The sequence below is a fragment of the Pyrus communis genome, chromosome 7, assembly GCF_963583255.1.
Source record: "Pyrus communis chromosome 7, drPyrComm1.1, whole genome shotgun sequence".
In the NCBI taxonomy this organism is placed as follows: Eukaryota; Viridiplantae; Streptophyta; class Magnoliopsida; order Rosales; family Rosaceae; genus Pyrus; species Pyrus communis.
The window spans coordinates 28,166,068-28,190,675 of NC_084809.1; the positions used below are offsets into that span (position 1 = coordinate 28,166,068).

Consider the following 24,608-nt stretch of genomic DNA (forward strand, 5'->3'; position numbering starts at 1 on the left):
ACCTAAAACCTATAATTTTCCTTCTATTCTCCCCTCAATCCATTCCAACTCATATTCTAATTTAGACTTAAAACCTAAAAGCTAAAAAAAAAGAAGCTAGATTTAGCCCAAGATTTAGACCAAGATTAGTGATGGAGCCCCACCCACATTGGCGTGTCTCCCATTTGTCTGCCAATAAAATTAAGCCCAATGGCTCTTTTGGTTGATCAACGACTCACACTCAAATATGTTGTTGGTTATCCAACGGTTCATATTTAACGGTAAAAAAATAAAAAAATCTAACAACCTAATTTTAAATTCAACGGTTAAAATAATTATTTTACTCAAAATTCACCCAAAAATTCTATAAATACCTACATATTTGTTGAAACATTCACACAAAACTCACTTTTCTCCTACAATTCTTCCAATTTTGTTTTTCTACCATCTTCCAAAACCATGTGTTTGCTCATGTGTCTTGAATTTATACATCTCTATCATGTGTTTCATATTCTTCTTTAATATTTCATGAGTTTCATGTGTTGGTTTAGTGATTTTTCAATGTTTATCAGAATTTAAAAATTTTTGGGTTAAAATGTTCATAAAATTAATTTAGGATAGTCTACATAATTTTATTTTAAAGTTAATTTAAAAAAAAAAAAGTTACCTAAATTCATTTTTTAATAATCCAAAGCTAAAATTTTAAACCATAAATGTTGGAACAAAAAAACTATTTCTAGATTAAAAATTTAGGTTTTAAGCTAAGGTCGGAGATAGTCTTAGGGGTGGGCACAGGGCCAGAATTTGAAGAGGTCGGACCGGATCCGTTTGAAAATGCAACGGGGCGAGTAATAGGATCCTGAAACTCGGAACCGGTCCTAACTCGCCTTGTTTAAAATGGGCCGGTTCCTACGGGTCCACAGGTCCTCCGTTTTCAAATTTACAATTTTTTTTTTTGTTTGACAACTTTTGGAGATGTACATCCACAACAATGAAGCATCCACGATGATAATCCATGCCTACAAACCCAATTGGTTTTATTTACTAATTAAAAAATAAAGATGGCTCAAGCCGAACTGTTCTAAGAACAAACGAATTCAGAAAAAACCAAGCGCATGTTCAATGAAAACCCAAACGCTCTAAGAACGCACAACAAATTCACCAAAAAGACAAAGGGCATGTTCAATGAAAGCCCAGGTGCTCTAAAGTCTAAACTCCACAACAAATTCAAAAAAAGAAAAGAAAAAAAAAAAAAATACCCATCTCAGATTTCCCACCATGCCTGCAAATTAATGAAAACCCAGATGCCAAAATCTTGTAGAAAATTAAGATCTGAGAGGAGACACTGGAAGACTAAGAACAGAGGGAATGGTGGTCGATTTCGATTTGCATGGCGCTGACGATGATCGTGTTTGATAATCTCGAGGAGTTGATGATGGTGGTCTTCGTCCTCTTTGCTTGGGACTGTAGAGTTCGACAATCTCGATTTCAATTTGGAAGAAGATGAGATGGTGATGAATTTCGATTTTGATTCAAAAGTTTGAAGACGGAGAGAGGGAGATGAAGATGAAATCGAGTCGGTGAATTGTGATGGCTTTCATGAATGAACGGAAGACAAGAGAGAATAGTCTGACTCTGAGAAAAGATCTAATCAAACGGTAGGGTGGAGGTGTGATTAAATCCAATTCAATAATCCAACGGTAGAAACGGTTCGGGCCAAGCCCCCGTTTGTCTTTATCTTTGGACCCGCCTTGCCCCGTTATTTCCTCCGCCCCGTCTCGTTTCCATTTCAAAATATTTCGACCTGCCCATTACCCCCACCACCCCTCCCCCCCCGGGCCGATCCGCTTGGACCCGCCCCGACCCGTAGGTTCATGACTCGTTTGCATATCCCTAGAGCCTGTTACTACAAAATCTGTAGCGGTTTTTTTTTTTAAATGTTATTCGTACCCCATATTTATATTATTTTTCTAATAAAGATATGACTCGTATATGTTTGTGGACTTTACTTTTATTAGAGAGATAGTACAAATGATGATATAAATAGATGGTAAGTATAATATTTTAATTGCTTTCAGATTTAAGTGTATATACAGTTTTGTAGCAAGGTTAAATACATGGTCAAGGCCTGAATCATTGGCTTTGTGATATTTACATATATTTACAAGAAAATCAATTTGATCCTCTCCTAATTAGTGAGTTTAAATCTGAAAGGAAATCAATTTATAATTATTAAATGACCGTTTTTTAAGAAGAAAAAGGGAAAACTCTACTTACAATATATGTTATGGCGATGCTCATAATATGTTGAATGGTGATGATCACCCATTATAGTTGGAGAATGTGGTGAGAAAATAAATTCCTAAATCAAAAGAGGATCAAATTATCGTGTAATTTAAAAGGATTTTGGATTTGTCAATTTTTTTGTTAAAACGATTTATAAATGATGTACTAAAATATAGATGGTTTGGATCGTTGAAATCCATTACAAAGTACATAGGTCGTACCAAATGATGTCAAAATGTAATTATAACCCATCTGTATATTGCAAATAAATAAATAGGAAAAAAAAACACAGATTAATTAGGATTTACAGCTACCATACCATGACAGTGTTGTATGAAATTTTCAATATCTTTAAAAACTGAATTATAGACTAATTTTATTTTCATTTGATTCATTACTTTATAGCAGATTTAGCTAAACAAATCACGACTTTAGTTTAAGAAGACAAGAAAAGAAAATTTTAAATGATCAGGAAAGTAAACGTGGGCACAATCAAAGTTTAACACAAATAAAGTGCAAGTACCGAGTACTCGATCACAATTGGTCACATTTCGTAGGAACAAACGAGAGTGTTTCCTCGGCAAGATCATGGTAAACCAACATATTCTGTTGCTGAAAATTTCCAAACACAGACATCGAGCTTGCAGACCCCATGGCCAAGCAAAGCACCCCAACATCCGTATCCACCAGAATATAGTTTTCACCTGGTAATTCCAAATCCGCACCCTTGAAATTAAACACCAACTTTGGCACCTCTACCTTTCCTGAGTTGTTAAAGTCCTTCGGCAGCTTGTAGCACGCGTCAAGCCCCACCGTGTCTGTTGCATCCGCCTCCGGAAGTTTAATCTGGGAAGTGAACTCTTTCTTGAGTGCATCAAAAGCATCCTCTTCTATATACGTAAGAGTTGTCCCCGAGTCTATGATTAGGCCACCACTCCCATCATCTCCGAGCGTAAAAGTGTCTTTTTCAAGGGGCAATCGAGTTTCACCCACCGTGATGCCTTCTAGGGCAAGATAGTAGAAAGTTGATTGGTCATGATTTGGGTTTTTGATCAAAGGGGTAGTTATGATATTTGCAGGACCTGATTTAGTGTTGTTCAAACTTGCTAAAGACCCCATCAAAAGTGTGCTACTACCGTCTGTGTCGTCAATGGAAGTCAAGCAATACGAGAATTTGGGCTCCTTGAGCTGCGAAACCAAGGACAACGGTCCACGGCCTAACCCCACAAGTCCGGAACCTTGATCAAAGCCACCACCTTCATTGTCTTTGCCACATCCAAACCCTATTTTGGGAACTGAAACCTCTCCGAATGTGAACGTTTCGGTTGCCAGAATCCCATTCGTGGAGGAAGAATCCCCATAGGCGTAGTAGTACTCGCATGAACTGTTGGTGCATGTTTGGGATGGTAGTGCTTCACAAAGCTCGCTTTTGCATGATAGCTTTGAGAATGTTGAGGACTTTGTCGGGTCGAAGATTGGGGTTGGTTGATCATAACAGTCCTCACACGGCTTGCACTGAGTCCAAATGAGGTCGCTGCCGGTATCCATAATGGCGTTGAAGGTATCTGCCGGAGTACCAATCGACAACTTCATTAAAAACTCTCCTTGACCGGCGTGGACAGGAGACGTAACACGGGAATCCTGATCTGATGGTGACGCGGCTAGGACCATTGCGTTGAGCCTTTGCAACCTTTTTCGACCACGACTGATTCTGCGTTGGAAACGCTCGATTTTGGTCAAGTTTTTATCAGAATCAATGTGTTTGAGAGTCACCTTGAACCCGTTTTGCATGGCCTGGTGGTCGCGAAGACGGAGAGCTCTTCTTGAAGTGGAACATGCAGGGTTAACAAAGAAGGAAACTAGTAGCACTCCTAGGGTTAATAGTACAACACTTGAAAATGAACCAAGTGAACCCATTAGAGAAAGAATAAATGAGCGCTAGTTAGTGAGAATTGTTGGTCGATCGGGGATCGATATAAAAATGTTGTAACACTAACTTTAAGGAAGACCAACTAGAGTGGATAGCTAACTTCAAGAAATAATCTGAAAGACATACCAACTTGGTGAGCATGACATGAGGTTGAGATATCTCTATTGCGTCGCGGCTAATGCCTGTAGGTCTTGTGTCCTTTTTAAGGAAATTGAAATTGATAGATAAATATATGCAAGGCAGCTACAATTTTATAAACCAAAGACAGGAATATATGGATGGAGAATTGATCTCTCACACGCTTTAATCCCTTTCGTCACAGCAAGGCTCTTTGGGGTTTGGAAAAAAAAAAAAAAATATATATATATATATATATGTATATGTTGCACCAAATCGATGTTGGCCACCTATTTTCATGACTAAGAATCGACGATTGAGTTTAGGTTAAGAATTGAGTAAACTAATCTCACCCTTTCTGAAAAATATGGGACCCGTATATTTGTAAGATGATGTGCAGACTAGCTACATAATAGCTAATTGAGTACTATGGAATTATACCAAGGCATAGCTAGACATGCCATTGCTTTAAAATTCTTCAAAATAATCATAAAGATAAAGAAATTGGTACGCAAGTGAACCAGAAATGATGCATTGGAGGGTTGGTGGGCGAACTCCTTTACTAGTGATTGAAAAGGTACTTGGGGTTGGTTTGATTTTCACGCATAGGGGGGAATAAACAAGGTGGTTTGATGGTCTAATGTTTTTCTGTTAGGTGGCAGGGACATTGGACTATTATAAGTTTATAAATATATGGGAGTGCTCAAGTGCTAATCGGTTAATAAGTTAATACGACACTAACTATGTTAGGTTTTAAAATATTTTTTATGTGTCAATTTAAAATTTTCCCCATATGGATTGAAAGATGTGGAATTTCAGCATCGAAATTGATTCGGGGTTCATTCTATCTTGCAAGTTTTTATAATACATGACTTATAATTGGAAAATCATGTTGCAAGCAATTCCTTCTTGCACCGTGTTATATTGTGTATTTCTTTGTGATCTGTTAAGTTTTCTCTTAGGCTTAAGCATTTTCCTTGAAACATCGGGTTAGGATTGCAATTCATGTGAGTAGTACTGTATTTCATGTGTTACCTTGTGTCTTCTTTGTTATTTGTTAAGAAGAAGGAATTGACTGATTCCATTAGTTTTTTTTTTTTTTTTTTTTTTTTGAGAATCTCGGAGGTATGAGGGAATTTTATTGATATGAAAAAAAAAGTTACATCTAGTTAGAGATGACATAAACCTTAGCCCTCATAAAGCAAGAAAAATAAAATACAAGAAAAGAGGGAGGACATAAACCTTACTCTTCTTGAAAAAGAAAATACAAGAAAAAGAGGGGAGTGCATAAACCTTACCTTTCTTGAAAAAGAAAATACAGGAAAAGAGGGGGGGGGGGGGGGGAACGTAGGACCAAAAGGTAAGAACATGCAATAAAAGATGCAAACCAAAAAAGAATATCCAAAAGAATTAGGTAAAAAAGAAAATGAAACATAAAGAAGGAGAGATAAACCTAAAGGCTGGCATGCTAAGAAATCTAATTTTAGAAAAGGAAGAATCTCAAGAGGAGGATCGGAAGATGAGAGAATCCCTAAATAGGCTAATTTGTCAGCAACTGCATTTCCTTCTCAAAATGTTTGAGTGCAATGGAAAGCCATGTGCGGCAACCAAGAAAAACAGTTTCTCCAATAGTCTAGAGCGACCAATGAGGAGATAGAAAACCAGAAGAGTTACTTTCAAGCCATGAATTTTGCCAACCTTATGAATGAACTAACTCAACAACAAGTGTTAACGTTGGGCACTTTCAATCCCACAAAATGGTACAGGTTGGAAAGAAGCCACGAAAAGCCTAAGGGGAATCAAGAAGCCCAAGGTCTAAGGGGCTTAACAAAGGATACTCCCGAATGCTAAAGCGGATCGCTTATGAGCTCAGCCCAACTAGGATATTTAAAGAGTTTTTCGACTACCAAGGGCAAGTGAGCAAGCTGACAGTTTTGGCACAAGTTTCCAGGAATAGGTCTACCTATATGTCAATTAGGTCATATGGCGACTCATAACCACTAGCAAAGACTTAGAATGAGACGTAGAGTTAGTCGAAACGACGCTCAGAGAGCCGAGGTTGGATGACTAAGCCAAGCGCAATGCTCGGCCCTTATCATTCTTCCATCTCGACTGAACACATGTCACTTCACAGTCGAATTTTTGGCTGATAAGTGAAAATGTGTTAGTATGTTAGTCTACATAGGTTGTGCATTAAATGCTAGATTAGGGAAGCCAAGGCCGGGGGATTCAGTGAGGGCTTATATAAAGGGATAAGAACCTCCTGTATGGGGGTCGGACGATTGAAAGGGGAGAAAGTTCATGTATTAGCCGAGTGTTAGTTTTAATCCTAAAATCAATATAATCCGAGCAACATAGTGGATGTAACCTATTTTTTAGGGTTGAACCACTCATTTTCAGTCCATTTCATTTTAGTCCATATTGCAAGCCCATCAAGTATTATTTTTTTAATATTCTGGCGTTGTCAGTGGGAATCATATATAATCTGGTTACATTATCTACCTATGACTTCCCTGACTTGAGAAACACGTTGAGGGAAGTCATAGGTGAGGAAATGAAAAATGTGTGGAACTGGCTGAGAAATATAGAGTGAGCGTCAAAGCCTAAGAATTCCGACTATGCTGAGGAAGAAGTTTCCTTGCCATTATCCAAGGAATTGCTAGATGAACCAACAAGTAGAGATACACGAGCACTCAAAATACAAAACTACGAAGGGCTCACTGATTCATATGACCACCTAGACTAGTTCATTACGCTGTTAGAGGTGGAAGGAATACTGACACAACTAAATGCAGGCTATTTCCAACCACTCTTAGGGGAACATCTCGATATTGGTTAAATAGATCGCCTTCGGGGTCCATCATGTCATTCTCTAGGCTAAGGCAGGTTTTCCTAGACTCTTATATGATCATTTCTAAAAGGCAGTACACTCGACCAAGCAATTGAACAAGACAAGAAGTAGATTGCAATCAAAGAAAAAGAGGTATGAGAACTATCAACCCAGTATATAGAGTCGCCTTGAGTGATATGACAGGTACAAATCCTACACTCCACAAAGCCCAAAGAGGATCAAGAAGCCCAAGGTCCAATGGGCTTAAAAGAGGATACTTCTGAGAGCTAAAGCCAACTGCTTATGAGCTCAATCCAACCAGGATATGTAAAGAGTTTTCCGATCACCAGGAGTACATGAGCAAGCTAACAACTTTATGGAATAAGTATCCACAAACAGGTTAACCTAGACGTTAATCAGGTTACATGGCAGCTTACAGTCACAACATACGTGCAACAACATAAGAAAGACGAATTGGCAATATTTTAGTAATAGTCTTGAAAAGAAAATTTGCCAAGGCAATATGTCGAAATTGAGTAATTGAATTAACATCTTTGAGCTCGGTATCAATACTAAGAAATTACTATTGGAATGACACGCCCAATCCCAATATCCCCAAATATCAGGGTAGACATGTGCTGGCCGACAACCAAAGGTGACAAAGCCATTTTAAACATGCATAATGATAAAATATGTAATTAGAAAGAAATACACCAATGCAGAACCGTTTTCAGAGCATACAACTACTGAAGAATAATGTGAAAGAATTATCATAAAAGGTACAAATAAAGGAATGAGTCATACACTGAGAAGACTCGAAGATACCTAAGTGGAGGTGTCCTGACGCCAGGATTGAATGCCTCGACTCTAACTTTTGAAGGAGGCGTAAAACAAAAAGTTAAGTGGACCAAAGTTTATAATAATAATACTAATAATAAGAAAACCATTTTCTTTTTGAACATACTAACCCCCTATTTTGAAAACATATATATAGTACTACATAATAGGTTTCTTGAAAACTCTAGCATGCCATGAAAAACATTTATAAAACAAGTATGTAAAATACAATGTTCAGTAATGGTAATAATCGCCCAAAGGAAAATTCATAAAACCTCCGTAAATCACATCAATGAGGTACTCAACTAGGGGTATCATAGTCGCCTGAAGGCATAACTTGTCCATCACCCGAAGGTGAAGCTGTGCGACACTGGGTTATGCTAGTGAAGAAACATGGTAGATCCCTGTAAACACTAATATTCTTGCGATGAATGAGACAAGAACACGTGTACAAAATAGTATTTTGTATTAATTTTGGGGTTACAATCTCTTTTACAATTTGATCCTCTGATTCTATCTTTGTATAGTGTAGATTTGTGGATGGGCTGTTGATCCAAAGGGCTGTAGGGGCTTGATCTTAGAATGAATGAGGATGAATAGATCTTTAAGGGCCTTCGAGGCTTGATCTTGATAAACAGTTGTGTGGATTTCTTTAAGGATTTGACAAAGAACGAAGAGAGCTTTCTTGATCCTTCAGGATTTTTGGGAATTTGGGAGGTTGGATGCTTGAAAGCTTTAGAGTTTCATAGCTTCAAGGGTTTGGGGAATTCTCTTCCAATTTGGGAGTAGAGAAATGTATATGTCAATTCCTCCTTTGATCCCTTGACGGAGAAGCCTATTTATAGGCTTTGAGAATGAATCACCACCATCCTTTTTTTTTTGTGTGAAGTAAGTGGATGATGTAGGTGAAATGAGTGGTGGTTGTACGTGAAGTAAGTGTATGATGTAGGTGAAATGAATGAAGGTTGTAGGTGAAGTAAGTGTATGATGTAGTTGAAATGAATGGAGGTTGTAGGTGAAGTAAGTGTATGATGTAGGTGAAATGAATGGAGGTTATAATTTTAATGCATTGGTCAAAATTTATTTCACCGAAATTTCGATGTCTACAAATTCCCCCACTTCAAGTCGCATCGTATATATGTGATTGTCACGTGTAGAAGATGTGTTTTGAAGTCCCTTAATGTAGATGTCGATCTAAGGGCCGTCGAGGCTTGATCTTAAATTGGGCTGGAAATTTCTTCAAGGGCCATTGGGGCTTGATCTTGAATTCAACTGGAAGATTTTCTGGTTTCCTCCCATTGTTGATTTTCCATAGGCTTAATCTTGAACTGGGTTGGAGGGTTTCTGGTTTCCTCCAAAGGTCCGAACTTACTCCTTTGGTCTGGAGCTGAATTTGATTTAAGGGTGGTGGACACTTGATCTTGAATCAGACTCGTGTTTTCTTCAAGGGCCATTGAGGCTTGATCTTGAATTTAAATGGGACCACGAGAGGTTTCACTTGGCAAGTGAGATTCAGCTTTGTTGGGGATGAATTAACACTTGCAGTTGTTGCGTTTGTTGATTATCCACAAGCCTGATGTTTCATTGTCACTTGTCTTATCTGTTCTCCAGGCAGATGTGGTACCTTCTCTGGAAATACATCAGTAATTGAAGATGAGTACTCGAGAGCAATGCCAGGTAAGCAATCAAGGAAGGGGTTCCAAGCAATCGGTTCCTGACTAGAAGCTTGATTCCAAGTATCGACTGATTGCTTTCATTCTCATTGTCCTGCATGTAAGAATAAGGACAAAGAAAAAGATAGGGAGAAAGCACGATATGAGATACTTTTGCTTTTGAAGAAGCAATGGTGATTTGACGGCATCGCACAGTGAGGCTTTGCTCTTTGGCAATGGTACCAGCGAAAGGCTGTTGAAGATTCTCGAGCTCTTCGATTAGAGCAACGATGGCGGGCTAGGATTTGACTTAGACTCCTCCGTCTGGATTATGTAGTTCTGCAGGGAAGAACATCATGCTTATAGTGATTTATTCCAGATTATCGTGCTGCATTCTTTTCTTCTTATTTCTTTTGCATAGCAGAAGTGGTGCGCAACCTTTTGCATTTAAATGGTCATTTAAAGCATCATGTCTTAGCAACTCATCCATGCTTGACAGCTTTAGTGTAAAAAGCTAATATCATATCAACTGTTCTGAGGTATTTGCTGAGGAAATTCGAGACCTAACAATAGTTGAAGACGAGCACTTGAGAGCAATGCTAGGTAAGCAACTAGGCAAAGGTTCTGGGCAATGACTTCCAGATCGGAAGTTTGATTTCAGGTTCCAACTGATTGCTTTCTTTCTCCTTGTCTTGAGGTAAGAGCAAGGGCAAAGGAAAAGATAGGGAAAAAAACATGATATGAAATACATTTGCTTTCGACCCTGATGATATGAGATACTTTTGCTTTTGAAGAAGTAATGGCTGAATCAGCACATGTATTTGTTGCGTTTGTCTTCACATGCTTCGATCTATCGTTTCCACTTGTCTTTTTTGTTACTCCAAGCATTTGGTATCTTCTTTGGAAGTACATCAACAGTTGAAGATGAGTACTTGAGAATAGTGCTGGGTAAGCAATTAGGGAAGGGGTTCTAAGCAGGCGGTTCCAAATCGGAAGGTTGATTCCAAGTGCCGGCTGATTCCTCTTTTTCTCCTTGTCTTGCAGGGAAGAACAAGAACAAAGAAAAGGATAGGGAGAAAGCATGCTCTGAGATACTAGGACGAGATCTCCCATTTGAAAAGAACGAGGGTGAACTTTCTTGTTGAAAGCCTTGGAGAGTCGTGCTTGATAACACTCCAGGTGCTGCTGAGCTTCAAGCCTTCTTTCATCCATCGCTTCCAGCTCTTGAAGGCGTAACTTTGCATTCTCTTCATCAGTCAAGCCTTCTTGTATAACCATTCTTAGTGAAGGGATTTGACTTTCGAGCGGTAGAATAACTTCCACTCCATATACGAAAGAATAAGGCATAGCTTGGGTAGGAGTCTTGTGTGTCGTCCTATATGCCCAAAGTGTTTCGCTTATTCTTTCGTGCCAGTCTCTTTTTGTTTGACCGATCACCTTCGTTACGAGGTTGCATAATGTTTTGTTGAATGCTTTTGCAAGACCGTTGGCATGAGTATGATACATGGAAGACTTGTGCTGCTTGAACTTGTATTTCTAGTAGAGCTCATCCACGAGTTGGTTGGAGAACTGTTTTCCATTATCAGTAATAATGTAGCGAGGCACACTATATCGGTGGATGATATGCTCCTTGATGAAACGGACGACAGTTTCCTTTTTGACTTCCCTTAGGGGTATGACTTTAGCCCATTTGGAGAAGTAATATATTGTAGCTTGGATGTAAGCTTCTCCTGCAGATGACTTTGGTGTAATTGGTCCTACGACGTCTAATCCCCATGTATTGAATGGCCATGAAGCGGCTGTAGGGTGTAATGGTTAAGGCGGTTGATGTATGAAGTTGGCGTGGAATTGGCAAGCTTGGCACTTTTTGGCATGTTCTAGGCAGTCCTTCACCATGCTTGGCCAGTAGTAACCCATTCTTTTGACCTAGAAATGTAACTTCGGTCCACATCACCCGCATACACCTGAGTGTGCTTTTTCCATGGCTTGATTGGCTTTTTCCTCACCTAGGCATCTCAGAAGTACTCATTCAAAAGAGCATCGGTAGAGTGTTCCTTTGTAATAGAGGAAGCGAGGTGCTCGTCGACGTATTTCAAAGCGGTGTTTAGGATCATTTGGAAGTTTTTCATGCTCCAAGTAGTCGATCAGTGACCGTCTCCATTCTTCAGCGTCGACCAGAAGTACTGAGATGATGTTTGCATCGTCTAGTAGCATTTCAGTAACAAGAAGGATCATCCATCTTTGGCAAACAGACACGTCTGCAGCTTTGTCTTCTCCTAATGTCATACTTGAGGCTAGGTTGGCGAGAGCGTCTGCCATTTGATTTTTTTTCTTGGCATAGTTCTAGTGTTAAAGCCTTGAACTTTTGTAGCAGTTATGTTGCCAACTGGAAGTATGGGACGAGATTATCTTTCTTTACCTCATATTCAGTTAAGAGTTAATTGATTATGAGCTTGGAGTTGCCATATACCTTAAGGGTTGTGATTTCCATGTTGATCGCCATTTGGAGCCCGATGATCAGTGCTTGGTACTTAGCGACGTTGGTGGAGCATAATTCGCTTAGTTGGAAGGAATAAGGTAGTATTTGCGTTTGTGGCGACATGAATACTACTCATGCCCTCGCTCCGATTAGCTGGAAGAACATCATCCATGTCAGGAAGATGTTGATGTAGAACAGCTCCTTGTCAGGCAAGTCGTCTGAGATTTTCCAATTAGTTGAGATTGGGTGATCGACAAGGAAGTCTGCTAGCGCTTGTCCCTTGACGGCTTTAGCTGGGATGTAGATGATCTCATACTGATTAAGAAGCAACACCCATTTAGCGAGTCGTCCTATTAAGACTAGTTTGGACATGACGTATTTGACTGGGTCAGCTTTAGCAACCAAGTGGATGATGTAAGCATGCATGTAATGTCTGAGTTTCTGAATGGCGAACATTAAGGCAAGGCACATTTTTCTATTGGGGAGTAGTTCAACTCAGCGCCGGTGAGAGTTTAACTAAGGTAGTAAAGTGCTCATTCTTTCTGGGATTCATTTTCCTGTGCCAGAAGTGCTTCAACCGAACCTTCCTGAGCGGCGATATACAATATGAGTTGCTTCCTGGGCACAAGCGCCCCTAGGACATGTGGACTTGATAAATACTTTTTTATGCTTTCAAAAGCATTATGGCATGCTTAGTCCCATACGAATGGAACATCCCTCTTCATGAGTCGATTGAACGGTTGACAACGCCCTGCAAGGTTAAAGATGAAACGTCTGATGAAGGCTAGCCGTCCTTGTAGACTTTTCAGCTCGTGTAGGTTTCTTGGCTCATGCATGCTTTGAATGGCCTTGATCTTTGATTGGTCCACTTCAATGCCATAATGCTTGACAATGAAGCTGAGGAACTTTCTAGAGGTGATGCCACATGCACACTTTAAAGGGTTCATCTTGAGGTTGTATTTTCGCAGCCTTTCGAACACTATTCGCAAATGCTTCAAGTGATATGATCTTTTCTTTGCCTTGACCATCGCATCGTTTACGTAACACTCTACGTTTTTGTGTAGCACGTCATTGAAGATTTTTTGCACTGCGCGTTGATATATAGCTCCAGCGTTCTTCAAACCAAAGGGCATCATCTTGTAGCAGTAAATACCTTTTGGTGTACGAAAGGCTGTTAGTTCATCATCTTTGAGAGCCATGCGAATTTGATTGTATCCAGAAGAGTCGTCCATGAATGACAGTACCTCATAGCCATTGGTTGCGTCCACCATGATTTCGATGATTGGTAAGGGGAAGTCGTCATTCGGGTAAGCATCGTTGAGGTCCGAGAAGTCTATGCAAACACGTATTTATCTAGATTTCTTAAGGACAATGATGATGTTGGAGATCCATTTGGGTATTGCACATCTCGAATGAAGCCTACTTCGATTAGCATGTCAATCTCGGCCTCAATTTATGCGATGAGCCCGGATCGATAGTGCCTTTGAGTTTGCTTTATCGATTGCGTTCCAGGCTTGACTACAAGATGATGCACAACGATGACAGGGTCAAGACCAGGCATTTCCTTGTAGGTCTAAGCAAAGACGTCTTTGTATTCTAATAGTCATTGGTAATACTCCATTATCTCATTCACACTTAGCAGTGTACTTACGAAGATAGGCTTCGGCTCATCTTTTGTGCCTAAGTTGAGCTCCTTGAGGTCATCAACCATGGCTTGCCCCCCATCCTCAAGTTGTGGTGGTGCGGCAATGACGTCTTCCTCGGGGATTTCTTCTTTTTTGCTTTCTTGGATCATGATGTGGAAGACGTCTTAGACCTTCTCTTCAATGTTGTCCTTTCAGGCTTGTTGGCGTGAATATTGGCCAGTGTGGATGATGGTGCGCCTTTTCACTTTCAGTGATCCAATTGTGTTAACCTCCAAGATTGCTTGGCGCTTCATCCTTGAAGGAATAGAGCTTCAAACATCATTTTTTCCTGCCAGACCATCGAGCTTTTCTTCCTTTGACGTCGTCTCCCTTTTTCTAGAAGGCTTCTTGTTGTCTTCAAGTCTGTCCAAAGCTGACCATTACGGAGGAGAGCTAGCCGTGTTGCTTTGTTTCTTAGGTTTTGACAACCTTTCGAAAATAGAGTTTTAGGATGTTGGCGTGTTAAGCCTCTTGAAAATGGAGGTTTGCTTTTGACCACCAATGCGATCAAGTGCTGAAATTTTGAGCCTTGAACGATTCATCCTATTGAAGATTGATGTTCGAGGGACGGACTAAGGCTTCTCTTGTTCTTGTTCAATGCTCACGCTGATGTGTTGAGTGTTAGCGTTTTTCGCTTTGCTTGAAATCTTCATAGGTGCATTTGGTGTGAAGCCGAGTCCAGTTTTGTTGTTGTCAACTCCGTAACCATGTTCATTCAACTTCTTTTAAGTCTTGGTGAGGTTGTGTTCTTTGTCGTTAACGGTGTTTGAAACCTTCTTTCCAGGATTCGAAGAGGAAGCAAAGTCGTACCCAGACTTTGACATGAGTTTGTAGGCGTTTGGATCAAAACCTTCTTCAGTCCTCTTAGTTGGAAGAAAGCTTGGTTCCATCCTCTTTGGCAGACCTTTTATAAAGCCTTGAGGTGGTCTTGCAAACTTAGTGTTGCCTAGCTGTGTCAGAAGCAAAACTGCATTCGTCTTGAGCAATTTTACATTATCCTTTTGGAGTTGTGTGTCGGGTTTGCGTGCTCTAGTTTCGAACGAAGATTGACCATTCTTTCTTTTTGACATTGGGATGTATTGGAAGATGGGTGTGTTCAGTCCTTTTGAAGGCGTCTTACTTCATTTGGTCGTTGCATGTTTAGCAGGCTCATCATCGTTTTTGCTTGAAGATGGCACGACTTTTCCTTCTTGCTTCTTGGGCATGACTTGCCACTTCTGCTTTTTAGGTGTTGCTTTGCCCGTGGATTTGATCTCTTTTAGAAGAACTTTGGGCACCATATCTTCATCCATGTAGAACTTGGCGTCCGTAAAGTGTGATTTGGCTTCGGTGAATGGCTTGGTATCACCTTGGATCACCTTCACTCTTTCTTGGTAGAATTTTAAGCATTGGTGGAGGGTGGATGGCACTACTCCATTCCCCTGGATCCAAGGCATTCCTAAGAGCAAGTTGTAGGAAGTTTTTGCATCAATCACGTGGAATATTGTGCTTGATTTGAGTTCGCCGATGGTCATCTCTATTTGGATCATACCTATCGCTTTTTGTCCTCCTTGGTTAAAACCCTAGATCAGCACGTGGCTTAGGGACAGTTCATCCACCTTGATGCCAATTGTGGTCATTGTTAACTTTTGCATGATGTTTATGACCGATCCACCATCCACAAGCATACGGTTGACTTTGTGCTCCCTTATGTACCCCGAGACGAAGAGAGGGCGGTTGTGATGCTTTGATCCCAATAGTAAGTCTTCATCAATGAAGTTGATTGAGTCATAGCGGCACAGCATGTGATACATTCATGTGGCTGAAGCTTTAAGCTCTCGTTTTTACTTTCTTGTACCCCATGGTCGTCGAGACTTTCCAAGACCGCTACTAGTGCTTTTCGCATCTTCTGTGGCAATCGTAGAGCTTCCTCGATGCTAAAGTGTGTCGGCAGGCCTTCTTTGGGCATGATGGTATTCTTTTCCTCGGCAACGATAGCTTTGCCTTTTGAGGGCTCTTCCATCTCTACTTCAACCATTCTTCGGGAATACTCATGCAAGGAGACAAGAATGCGTGGCTTTTGCTCCATAAGTTCCCCAACGTATGTTGGCTTGTAGGTCACCAACGTCCACCCTTCTTCATAGTCGGTAGGTGCATCTTGGTCGTTTGCCCCCAGCAATGGCTATGTAAAAGGTAACATGCAGCTTGAGCAATGATGGGAATGATCAAGTGTCACTTGGAGAGGCACGAGATCAAATGATCTAAACGCAATCGTAGTAGTATGTGTTGCGGCCGTGTCTTCAAGGTCGAGCTCGATTTGCCTTTGTTATGCTAGCTTCATGATGAGTTCTTTGAGGACGAAGCACTTGCCAACATGATGGCTCATAATGCGATGGTACTTGCAGTACCTAGGATTGTTTACAGGATTCATCTTTTCGGGACGCTTGCAATCGGGTAGCTCAATCACCTTCTTTTCCAGCAAGTCGTCTAACATTGCAGCCATGTTAGAGTCAAGAAAAGGGTACTTCTTCTGCTCCAGTTCCCTCAAGGTGTTTTTGTACCTGTCTTAGGTGCGAGAAGGCTTACTTTTCTTTATCTCCTTTGCTTTGTTCTTGGAGGAGATCTTGATGGGCACGGAGAAGGTCTTGAAGGGGGTAGTGTTAACGGTGAAAGCTTCATTAACGGGTTTTTTCCCAATCTTGTTTACATTTGGGGTGAACATCTTATCCTTATTGAAGTCGGTGATCGGCTCATTCTTTTCGTGATTAGCGATACTCAGCTCCATGTCGTGGGAACGAGTTGCCAGCTCCTCAAATGTTCTCGGTTTTATGCCTTGAAGGATGTAATGTAACCCCTAGTGCATGCCTTGAACGCACATTTCAATGGCAGAGGTTTTAGAAAGCTGATCTTTGCAATCTAGACTTAATGAACGCCATCTATTGATGTAGTTGACAACAAGTTTATCATTCCATTGTTTCATACTGGTTAGCTCCATCATGCTTATGGTGCGGCGAGTGCTGTAGAAGCGGTTGAGGAATTCCTTTTCTAGCTGATCCCAACTGTTGATAGACTCAGGCTCGAGGTCGATGTACCAGTCAAAGTGTTATCTTTCAGCGAGCGCACGAACTGCTTGACGAGGTAGTCTCATTCCGTCCCAGCATTGTTGCAAGTTTCAATGAAATGGGCGACATGTTGCTTTGGATTTCCCTTTCCATTGAACTACATGAATTTTGGCGGATGATAACCCATTGGCATCTTCAAAGCGTTAATTTTCTTGGAGTAGGGCTTTGAGTACAGTACGGAGTCATGTAAGCTTCCTTCGTACTGCGTCTTGATTGTGCTTACGATCATCTATTGTGGCTGCTAGATAGAGAGAGATCCCATGAGCGCCGCTAATTGGTCTGGCTGCCGCTTCTCTTCGACTTTCTCCATCGAAGGCTCCTCTTCTTCGTCGGCTTATTTCTTTAGTGGATCAACCTTTGGGTCAACTTTCACGTCAGGCTACGTATACAGTTGGTTAACGAGTGCGGCGATTTGTAAGTCTTTCTCTTCCACAGTCTGTGTGAGCTTTGCAATTGCTTCATTAATTTGAGCCAGCTACTCCTCGATTGAAGTTGCTCCGGTGGTCATGACTTACAAGGCTGTGCTACCGCTCGAGTCGGCATCGGAGAGTAGGGACTCTGAGTACTTCCTCGGGCTTTCCTCTTTTGGCGCCCTTAGTGAGGCCAGGGTGATCACATGCTTGTGCCTTGGGTGCTCTTGTTCCTTCAACAGAGTTAATGTAGGGGCGGAAGCCGCGACAGAAAGAGCTTTTGCCTTGCTTTGGGTTGTGATGCCTGAAATGTCACCATTTGCAGCAATGATGTTTTTGTTCTTCACTTTGGTTGCAGGAACAACTTGATCCTTTCTTGATGCTATTTGTGTGTGTGTTTTTTTTTTTTTTTTTTGGCGGATAGAAATGAAAGGTAGAGATGATCCCATTGGGCGTGCCAAATTTGTAAACACTAATATTCGATGAATGAGACAAGAACACGTATACAAAATAATATTTTGTATTAATTTTGGGGTTACAATCTCTTTTACAATTTGATCCTCTGATTCTATCTTCGTATGGTGTAGATTTATGGATGGGCTATTGATCCAAAGGGCCGTTGGGGCTTGATCTTAGGATGAATGAGGATGAATAGATCTTTAAGGGCCTTCGAGGCTTGATCTTGATGAACAGTTGTGTGGATTTCTTTAAGGATTTGATGAAGAACGAAGAGAGCTTTCTTGATTCTTCGGGATTCTTGGGAATTTGGGAGGTTGGATGCTTGAAAGCTTTAGAGTTTTATAGCTTCAAGGGTTTGGGGGAATTCTCTTCCAATTTGGGAATAGAGAAATGTATATGTCAATTCCTCTTTTGATCCCTTGATGGAGAAGCCTATTCATAGGCTTTGAGAATAAATCACCACCATCCTTTTTTTTTTTTTTTTTTTTTGTGAAGTAAGTGGATGATGTAGGTGAAATGAGTGGAGGTTGTAGGTGAAGTAAGTGTATGATATAGGTGTAAGTGTATGATATAGGTGAAATGAATGGAGGTTATAATTTTAAAGCATTGGTCAATATTTATTTCACCGAAATTTCGATGTCTACAATCCCATCACCCAAAGGTGAAGCTATGCGACTATAGGTTATGCCAGAGAAGAAACATATACATATAACATCACACACCGACACTAGCCGTGGCTAGTGAAGCTGTTCGACACTAGTTTCGCCTGTGAAGCTGGGGGTATAGCATAAATACCATCAACTGTGTCTTATGGCCATAGACGTCTACATACTCGTGTTGTGTGGATGTGTTGTATGATAACCCACTAGATAAGCACCGAAAACATATCTCAAAAACCTCATGTCTAATTTGGAGCTCAAAAGCTCAAAGCCTCATCTCATAAATCCATGATAATTCATATTCGTAAATCCATAGAATTTCATATACGAAAATCCAATAATTCATAACCTTTAGTAAAACGTAAATTCGATAAATCATAAATAATGCATAAAACATAAAATCATGAAATCATGCTTTTTGTGAATACAAGCCTAATATTTTATAAAAACATGCAAGTTAACAAATGGTCCACTCACAGTTATTTCATTGCACGAGAGCCGCTCGAACTAGCGGGGATGGTGTCACTTCCCACCGACGCACCTAAACACAAATAGAGGCCATATAATAAAACTTTACTAAAACAATAGAATTTGGAAAAACGAAAAGCGGATTCGGGTTAGCACATCGAAAAACCCAATGAGGGACCTCGAGTTCCTCCACGCGCCGTTGCAGGTGCTGCCAAGGGGCTGCGGGCTGGAAGGCCACGCGTCACCATAAGTGCCGAGTTTGGTCATCGGGAAAATCGCCGGTGCCACCGTGGACGACGACGAAGCACAGTACCTCTGGTAGAGGCACGTGTGCTCCACGTGTTGGCTATGACGCGCACCCACGCATGGACCATAGAGCTGGGATTAGGTCTGGGTTTCTGGGTTGGATATGGGTTACTGGGTTGCATGGTCCAAAGGTTTGGGCCTTGTTATTAGATTGGGCCTAGCAGCTGGGTTGGACCGGTATTAGATTGAAGGTCGGGTTAACCCGAATAGGCTCGCAAGTCGCACCCGCCAAACTCTAGGAAGAAGAAGGCCAAATCTAGGGTTTTTGGCAGGGAAACTTCCCAAACTCCGATTTGGGGACAAAACTCAACCAAAATCGATGATTCAAAAGCCGTATTAAAGTTCGAAACATGGAGAACAAGGTCACACCAAAGTAGGGTCGAGTTATCATCGACGTTGGCCAGAAAATTGCTCGAAAGTCGCCAGGTTCTCACCGGAATGTGGGGAATTTTTCCTCCCAATCCATCTGCACCAACACTTCATCAAAATGCATGTTTAACCTAATAATTAAAATTAGGATAGCTAGATGAGAAAGACTAAGGGAGTCCCCAGACTCACCTTCGTCGGAAAATCGAGGAATCACTCGGAAAAATCAAGAACAGTGGCAATGGCCACTGTGTGTTTCGAACCATAAACCTGGAGTCCTGAGCAAGTTAGGGGAAGTGATGGTGGTCTAAGTGGTTTAAGGTAGAGGTTGATTTGTGGTCTCGCCGGAGAGAATGGCGAGTAGGGGGTGTCCGTGAGTGAGCTTGGGGAGGAAGGAGCAACAGAGAAAAATGAGGGAGAGAAAGTTCCAGATATTAGGGGAGAATAGGACACGTGGAAGAAGGGGAATGGGGTATGGGCCCCATGTGATAAAAATTGTTATAATAATAAAAATATCTAATCCTAATACGTAGAACAATGAAATGACTATTTTGCCCTTCTACGTCGTAGTTCCGTAAAATCCTTATCGTAGCACCAATTTCGATTTTGTTTGCGCCCACACGTTCGTAGCGACAAGTACTACAAGGATACGCTAAGGAAACGAATCTTACATGACACAACAAGGTGGTCAACAAATGTCAACGTTTTTTCCTTGAAGGGCATTTTTGTAAATTCATTCTTTAAAGTTACAAAAATCTTAATATTTGGGGACTGGTCGTTACATTCTACCCCCCTGAAGAAAATTTCGTCCTTGAAATTTGAAAAAAACTTGCTATATGAAAAATACTTGAAAATAGGGAGAAAATATGTATGTGTGTATATACACACAACACACACACACACACACACACACACACACACACACACACACACACACATACAAGGTAGAAATCAAGTTAGAGCGGCTGCATAAAAGAGAATGTCATTCCGTCGCGATCGGATTGCAATGATTCCCGTTTCATGCCTCAAAGCTCATACTTTCTTCCTTCCTCATTAATATAGTATAGTATCATACTTACATAAAAATATAAAGTTAAAAGTATATAATATATATATATATATATATATAAATATAATTATGTAATAACATAAGGTCAAAAATATATACGTATAAGAAGATAACGTCGAAAATAGATACATAACAATGTAGGATTCAAATACATGTACTAAGTTTAAAACCGAAAGTGGTAATAACTCACCTAAAATTTGTAATGGCAAAAATACACACATATATAAATATAATAATGTAATTTAAAAATATTTTCACTAAAAATTAAAACTGAAAACGAAAACGGGCCTTGCTCAAGCATTCTTAACGTCACATACTCCGAGAATAGGGGTGTCTTGAGTTGAGTCCAAACCATAGCTAATTAATAATTGTTGTCATAGACAGGCCGACTTGCCCACTTGCGTAGCTAACCCAACAATTAAGCCATCGATATTACAGTCTACAACCTGCCTTCGTTGTCTCAGTAAGCAAATGAGAAGTCCTCGAGGGTGCAAAAATACCATTTTGCCCCTCAATGAGATGGTGCATCGATAGTCTAATTTACGTCTTGATCGTGCTCCCGCACTACTCCAAAGCGCACCAATCAAAGTTGCTCGAAGTGCTTCGACATCCATGTACACACGAACAATGAAGTCCTGGAGTGAAATAGTTGAAAGATGCGTTGAGGCAAACACATGTCGTATAACTTCCTCCGTGACTAACCACAATCACCGCGCTCCAATTGAGAGATATAAGATTCCAAAACCTATATTAGAGGAACTCTCACTCTGACCACTTTCTTCGAATAACGGTTGCCGCTTCAAACCATTCATAGAAACTAGCCCTACAATCACCAGAGGCGGAACCTGCAGTCCTACCTTCACCAATTCCTTACTCGAAGATGGCTTAATCCTTAAGATTGCTTGGAATTCTTACCTGTAAGTCTGGTAAGCGTGCGAAAAGGTTATGCTCTTAATGTTCTTGTTAGAATCGATATGAAACTGGGCGCACATTTTAGTCGTGTCGATCCATCATGAATTCTTCACGAATTTAATGAGAAACCATGTCGAGAAGGCTAAAAGAACACTCAAATAGTTTAAAGGTCAAAACAAGTATCTTAAATCTAGAGTACAAGATATCTGGACTGAATATACAACTTGAAATGGTCGAACCTAAAAATTAGCTAACTCAGTTTCCTGATGATCGAGAGTTATGTCATAAAAGTATTCGAAAGTTCCGCATAAGGTGGAAATATGACTGATTGAAGAATGTTTGGGCATCAATGTGTCTTTCTACTGAGGTGTTTAGCAATTATGCTTGCACAATTAGGGTGGTATGTGATGGTGCAAACGTATACACTGATATACTTTATCAATCACCGCCACCTGAGACTTAGCTTATTTTGAGTAAAGGTATAACTAAGAAGTTTGCGAGGTTGAACGATAGTGTAATGAAAATTGACGAATGAAAATTTAGATTTTTCCTTGACCTAAAATTTACAAAAATTCGTTATAATGGTAGTTCCAGGAATAATAAATCGCCAGTGGTGAAGATTCGCTCGATAGAGTGCTGATTAGGGAATTGAATGACTGGTGATCTTAATTAAAAACTTCGACACCTAAGTGGTTCTTCTGGACAGTCTGTCTATTTCAGAAATGATACGAAGAACAATAGGGTAACCCGAGATTAACTACGATATCGTACCAAGAGGTGAAACTGAGATTACAAACAGAGCCGATGCAAACCAAAATGTCAGAGAGTCTGAATGATTCGAAAATGAGCAATTCGGCCAATTGGTTTAAAGTATGGTCTCTACGGACTGATATATAGTACGCTGAGTGAGTTGGTCGACAAACATCGAATCATTACCAAAGTCTCCACTGAGGGGTGTCTCGGGTTTTCGTGTAAGGGTGGTAGCCGTTGACTGGAGATAGTAGATAAGATGGTTCAATTTAGGTGTGTCCAACCATCAAGAAACACAAGCGTTACTCGATCATGTTGCATCAGTGTGCAGCAAAACATTCATTCATTACAATGGTCGGGTGAGACAATACTTCAATTGTCAAAATTTTCGTTCACCCTCAACATCTTAACAAAGCTAACTTTTTCCTATCCAAAAGAAATAGAAATAGGACTATGGTCAAAGAATTGTTGCTAACTGTCGATAAAAATCGACAAAACCAATGGTATTTGGTAACTCACGACACTCAAGAGAATTTTCGATTTCCAACGGTCACAACCTTGGATTTGGTAAGAATGTCTTTACTACGCTCACGTCTCCTAAGAAAGGTATGTAATCTAAGCAAGGTCGACATTTGAGGCGTTTGGTATAAAACTGACTGTTGATGTTTACTAAGCTGAACTTGTGGTTCGAGTAGACAAGGATATTATCGGTAAAACAATCATTGAGAAATTTCCTGAGGATCTACATGAATTCCCTCAGTGGAACCAACAAGCCCAAAGAGAACTGATTTGGACTACCCCACATATACTTGCTAACTCCGCCTACGACTGGTACTTCCTTAATTTTCTCTAACATGAACTTTTGATGTTTTAAGTGATCTCCCAATAGGTATGCCTTTGCTAGCCATTCCTAAGGAATGCAAGTTGTAGAGGACCACCATCGTTTCCAATCCTCAACTAATCCCAACTAGACTTCTTCCCATTAAGATTTCCTCTAATTCACTTCACTTTTATGTAGAACCGACTCTGCCTGCCATTCCTAGGGAGCACATGACACAGAGTATCGGTTCAGTGTTGAAAGACATTTATCAGACAAATACATCAAACTTGAGGCACAATCCCGACACAAATTTCTTATGCTTCAAGTAAGATATGACTATTCAGTCAAAATGAGGATTGCACAACTGTGCCAAAGGACATCAATAAATAGAAGCCATGACATCCAAATGATATCAAGCCCAACACACTACTAGAATAGGAGAAGATCCTAAGTATGCTCTGAAAAAACCATGCTCTGATACCAAACTAACACGCCCTAACCCCAATATCCCAAAATATCAGGGTATGCACATGCTGGCTGACACCCAAAGGTGACTAAGCCATTTTAAACATGCACACAGATAAAATACGTAATTAGAAAGAAATACACCAATGCAAAATTGTGTTCAGAGCATACAATTACTCAAGAATAATGTGAAAGAATTATCATAAAAGGTACAAACAAAGGAATGAGTTATACACTGAGAAGACTCGAATATACCTAAACAGAGGTGTCTTGACGCCGGGATTGAATACCTCAACTCTAACTCCTGAAGGGAGCGCAAAGCAAAAAGGTAAGTGGACCAAAGTTTAAAATAATAATACTAATAATAAGAAAACCATTTTCTATATGAACATATTGACCCTTTATTTTGAAAACGTATATATAGTACTACATAATAGGTTTCCTGAAAACTCTAACATGCCATGAAAAACATTCGTAAAGCAAGTATGTAAAATCCAATGTTCAGTAATGGTAATATTTGCCCGAAGGCAAATTCGTAAAACCTCCGTAAATCACATCAATGAGGTATTCAACTAGGGGTATCATAGTCGCTCGAAGGCATAACCTATCCATCACCCGAAAGTGAAGCTGTACGACACTGGATTACTCCAGCGAAGAAACATGGTAGGCCCCATCACCCGAAGGTGAAGCTGTACGACTTTAGTTTACTTTAGAGAAGAAACATATACATATAACATCACACACCAACATTAGCCATGACTAGTGAAGTTGTTCGACACTAGTTTTGCCAGTGAAGCTGGGGGTATGGCATAAATGCCATCAACTGTGTCCTATGGCCATAGACGTCTACATGCTCATGTTGTGTGGATGTGCTATATGATAACCCACTAGATAAGCACCAAAAACGTATCTCAAAAACCTCATGTCAAATCCGGAGCTCAAAAGCTCAAAGCCTCATCTCATAAATCCATGATATTTTATATTCGTAAATCTATAGAATTTCATATACGAAAATCCAATAATTCATA

The 24,608-nt window shown here is 40.3% G+C and overlaps 1 protein-coding gene across 1 annotated transcript; it reads right to left on the reverse strand.

The window, feature by feature from the left end:
* Positions 1 to 2,713: 2,713 nt before the first annotated feature.
* On the reverse strand, positions 2,714 to 4,497 carry LOC137741114 (aspartic proteinase nepenthesin-1). The gene has a single exon (XM_068480917.1). It carries the CDS (start codon positions 4,180 to 4,182, stop codon positions 2,800 to 2,802), a length of 1,383 nt encoding a protein of 460 aa, XP_068337018.1. The 5' UTR covers positions 4,183 to 4,497; the 3' UTR covers positions 2,714 to 2,799.
* Between the last annotated feature and the right edge of the window lie 20,111 nt (positions 4,498 to 24,608).

What these genes read in the sequence shown, in the direction of transcription:
- LOC137741114 (XM_068480917.1), bottom strand. Translation starts at nt 4,182, where the DNA reads ATGGGTTCACTTGGTTCATTTTCAAGTGTTGTACTATTAACCCTAGGA.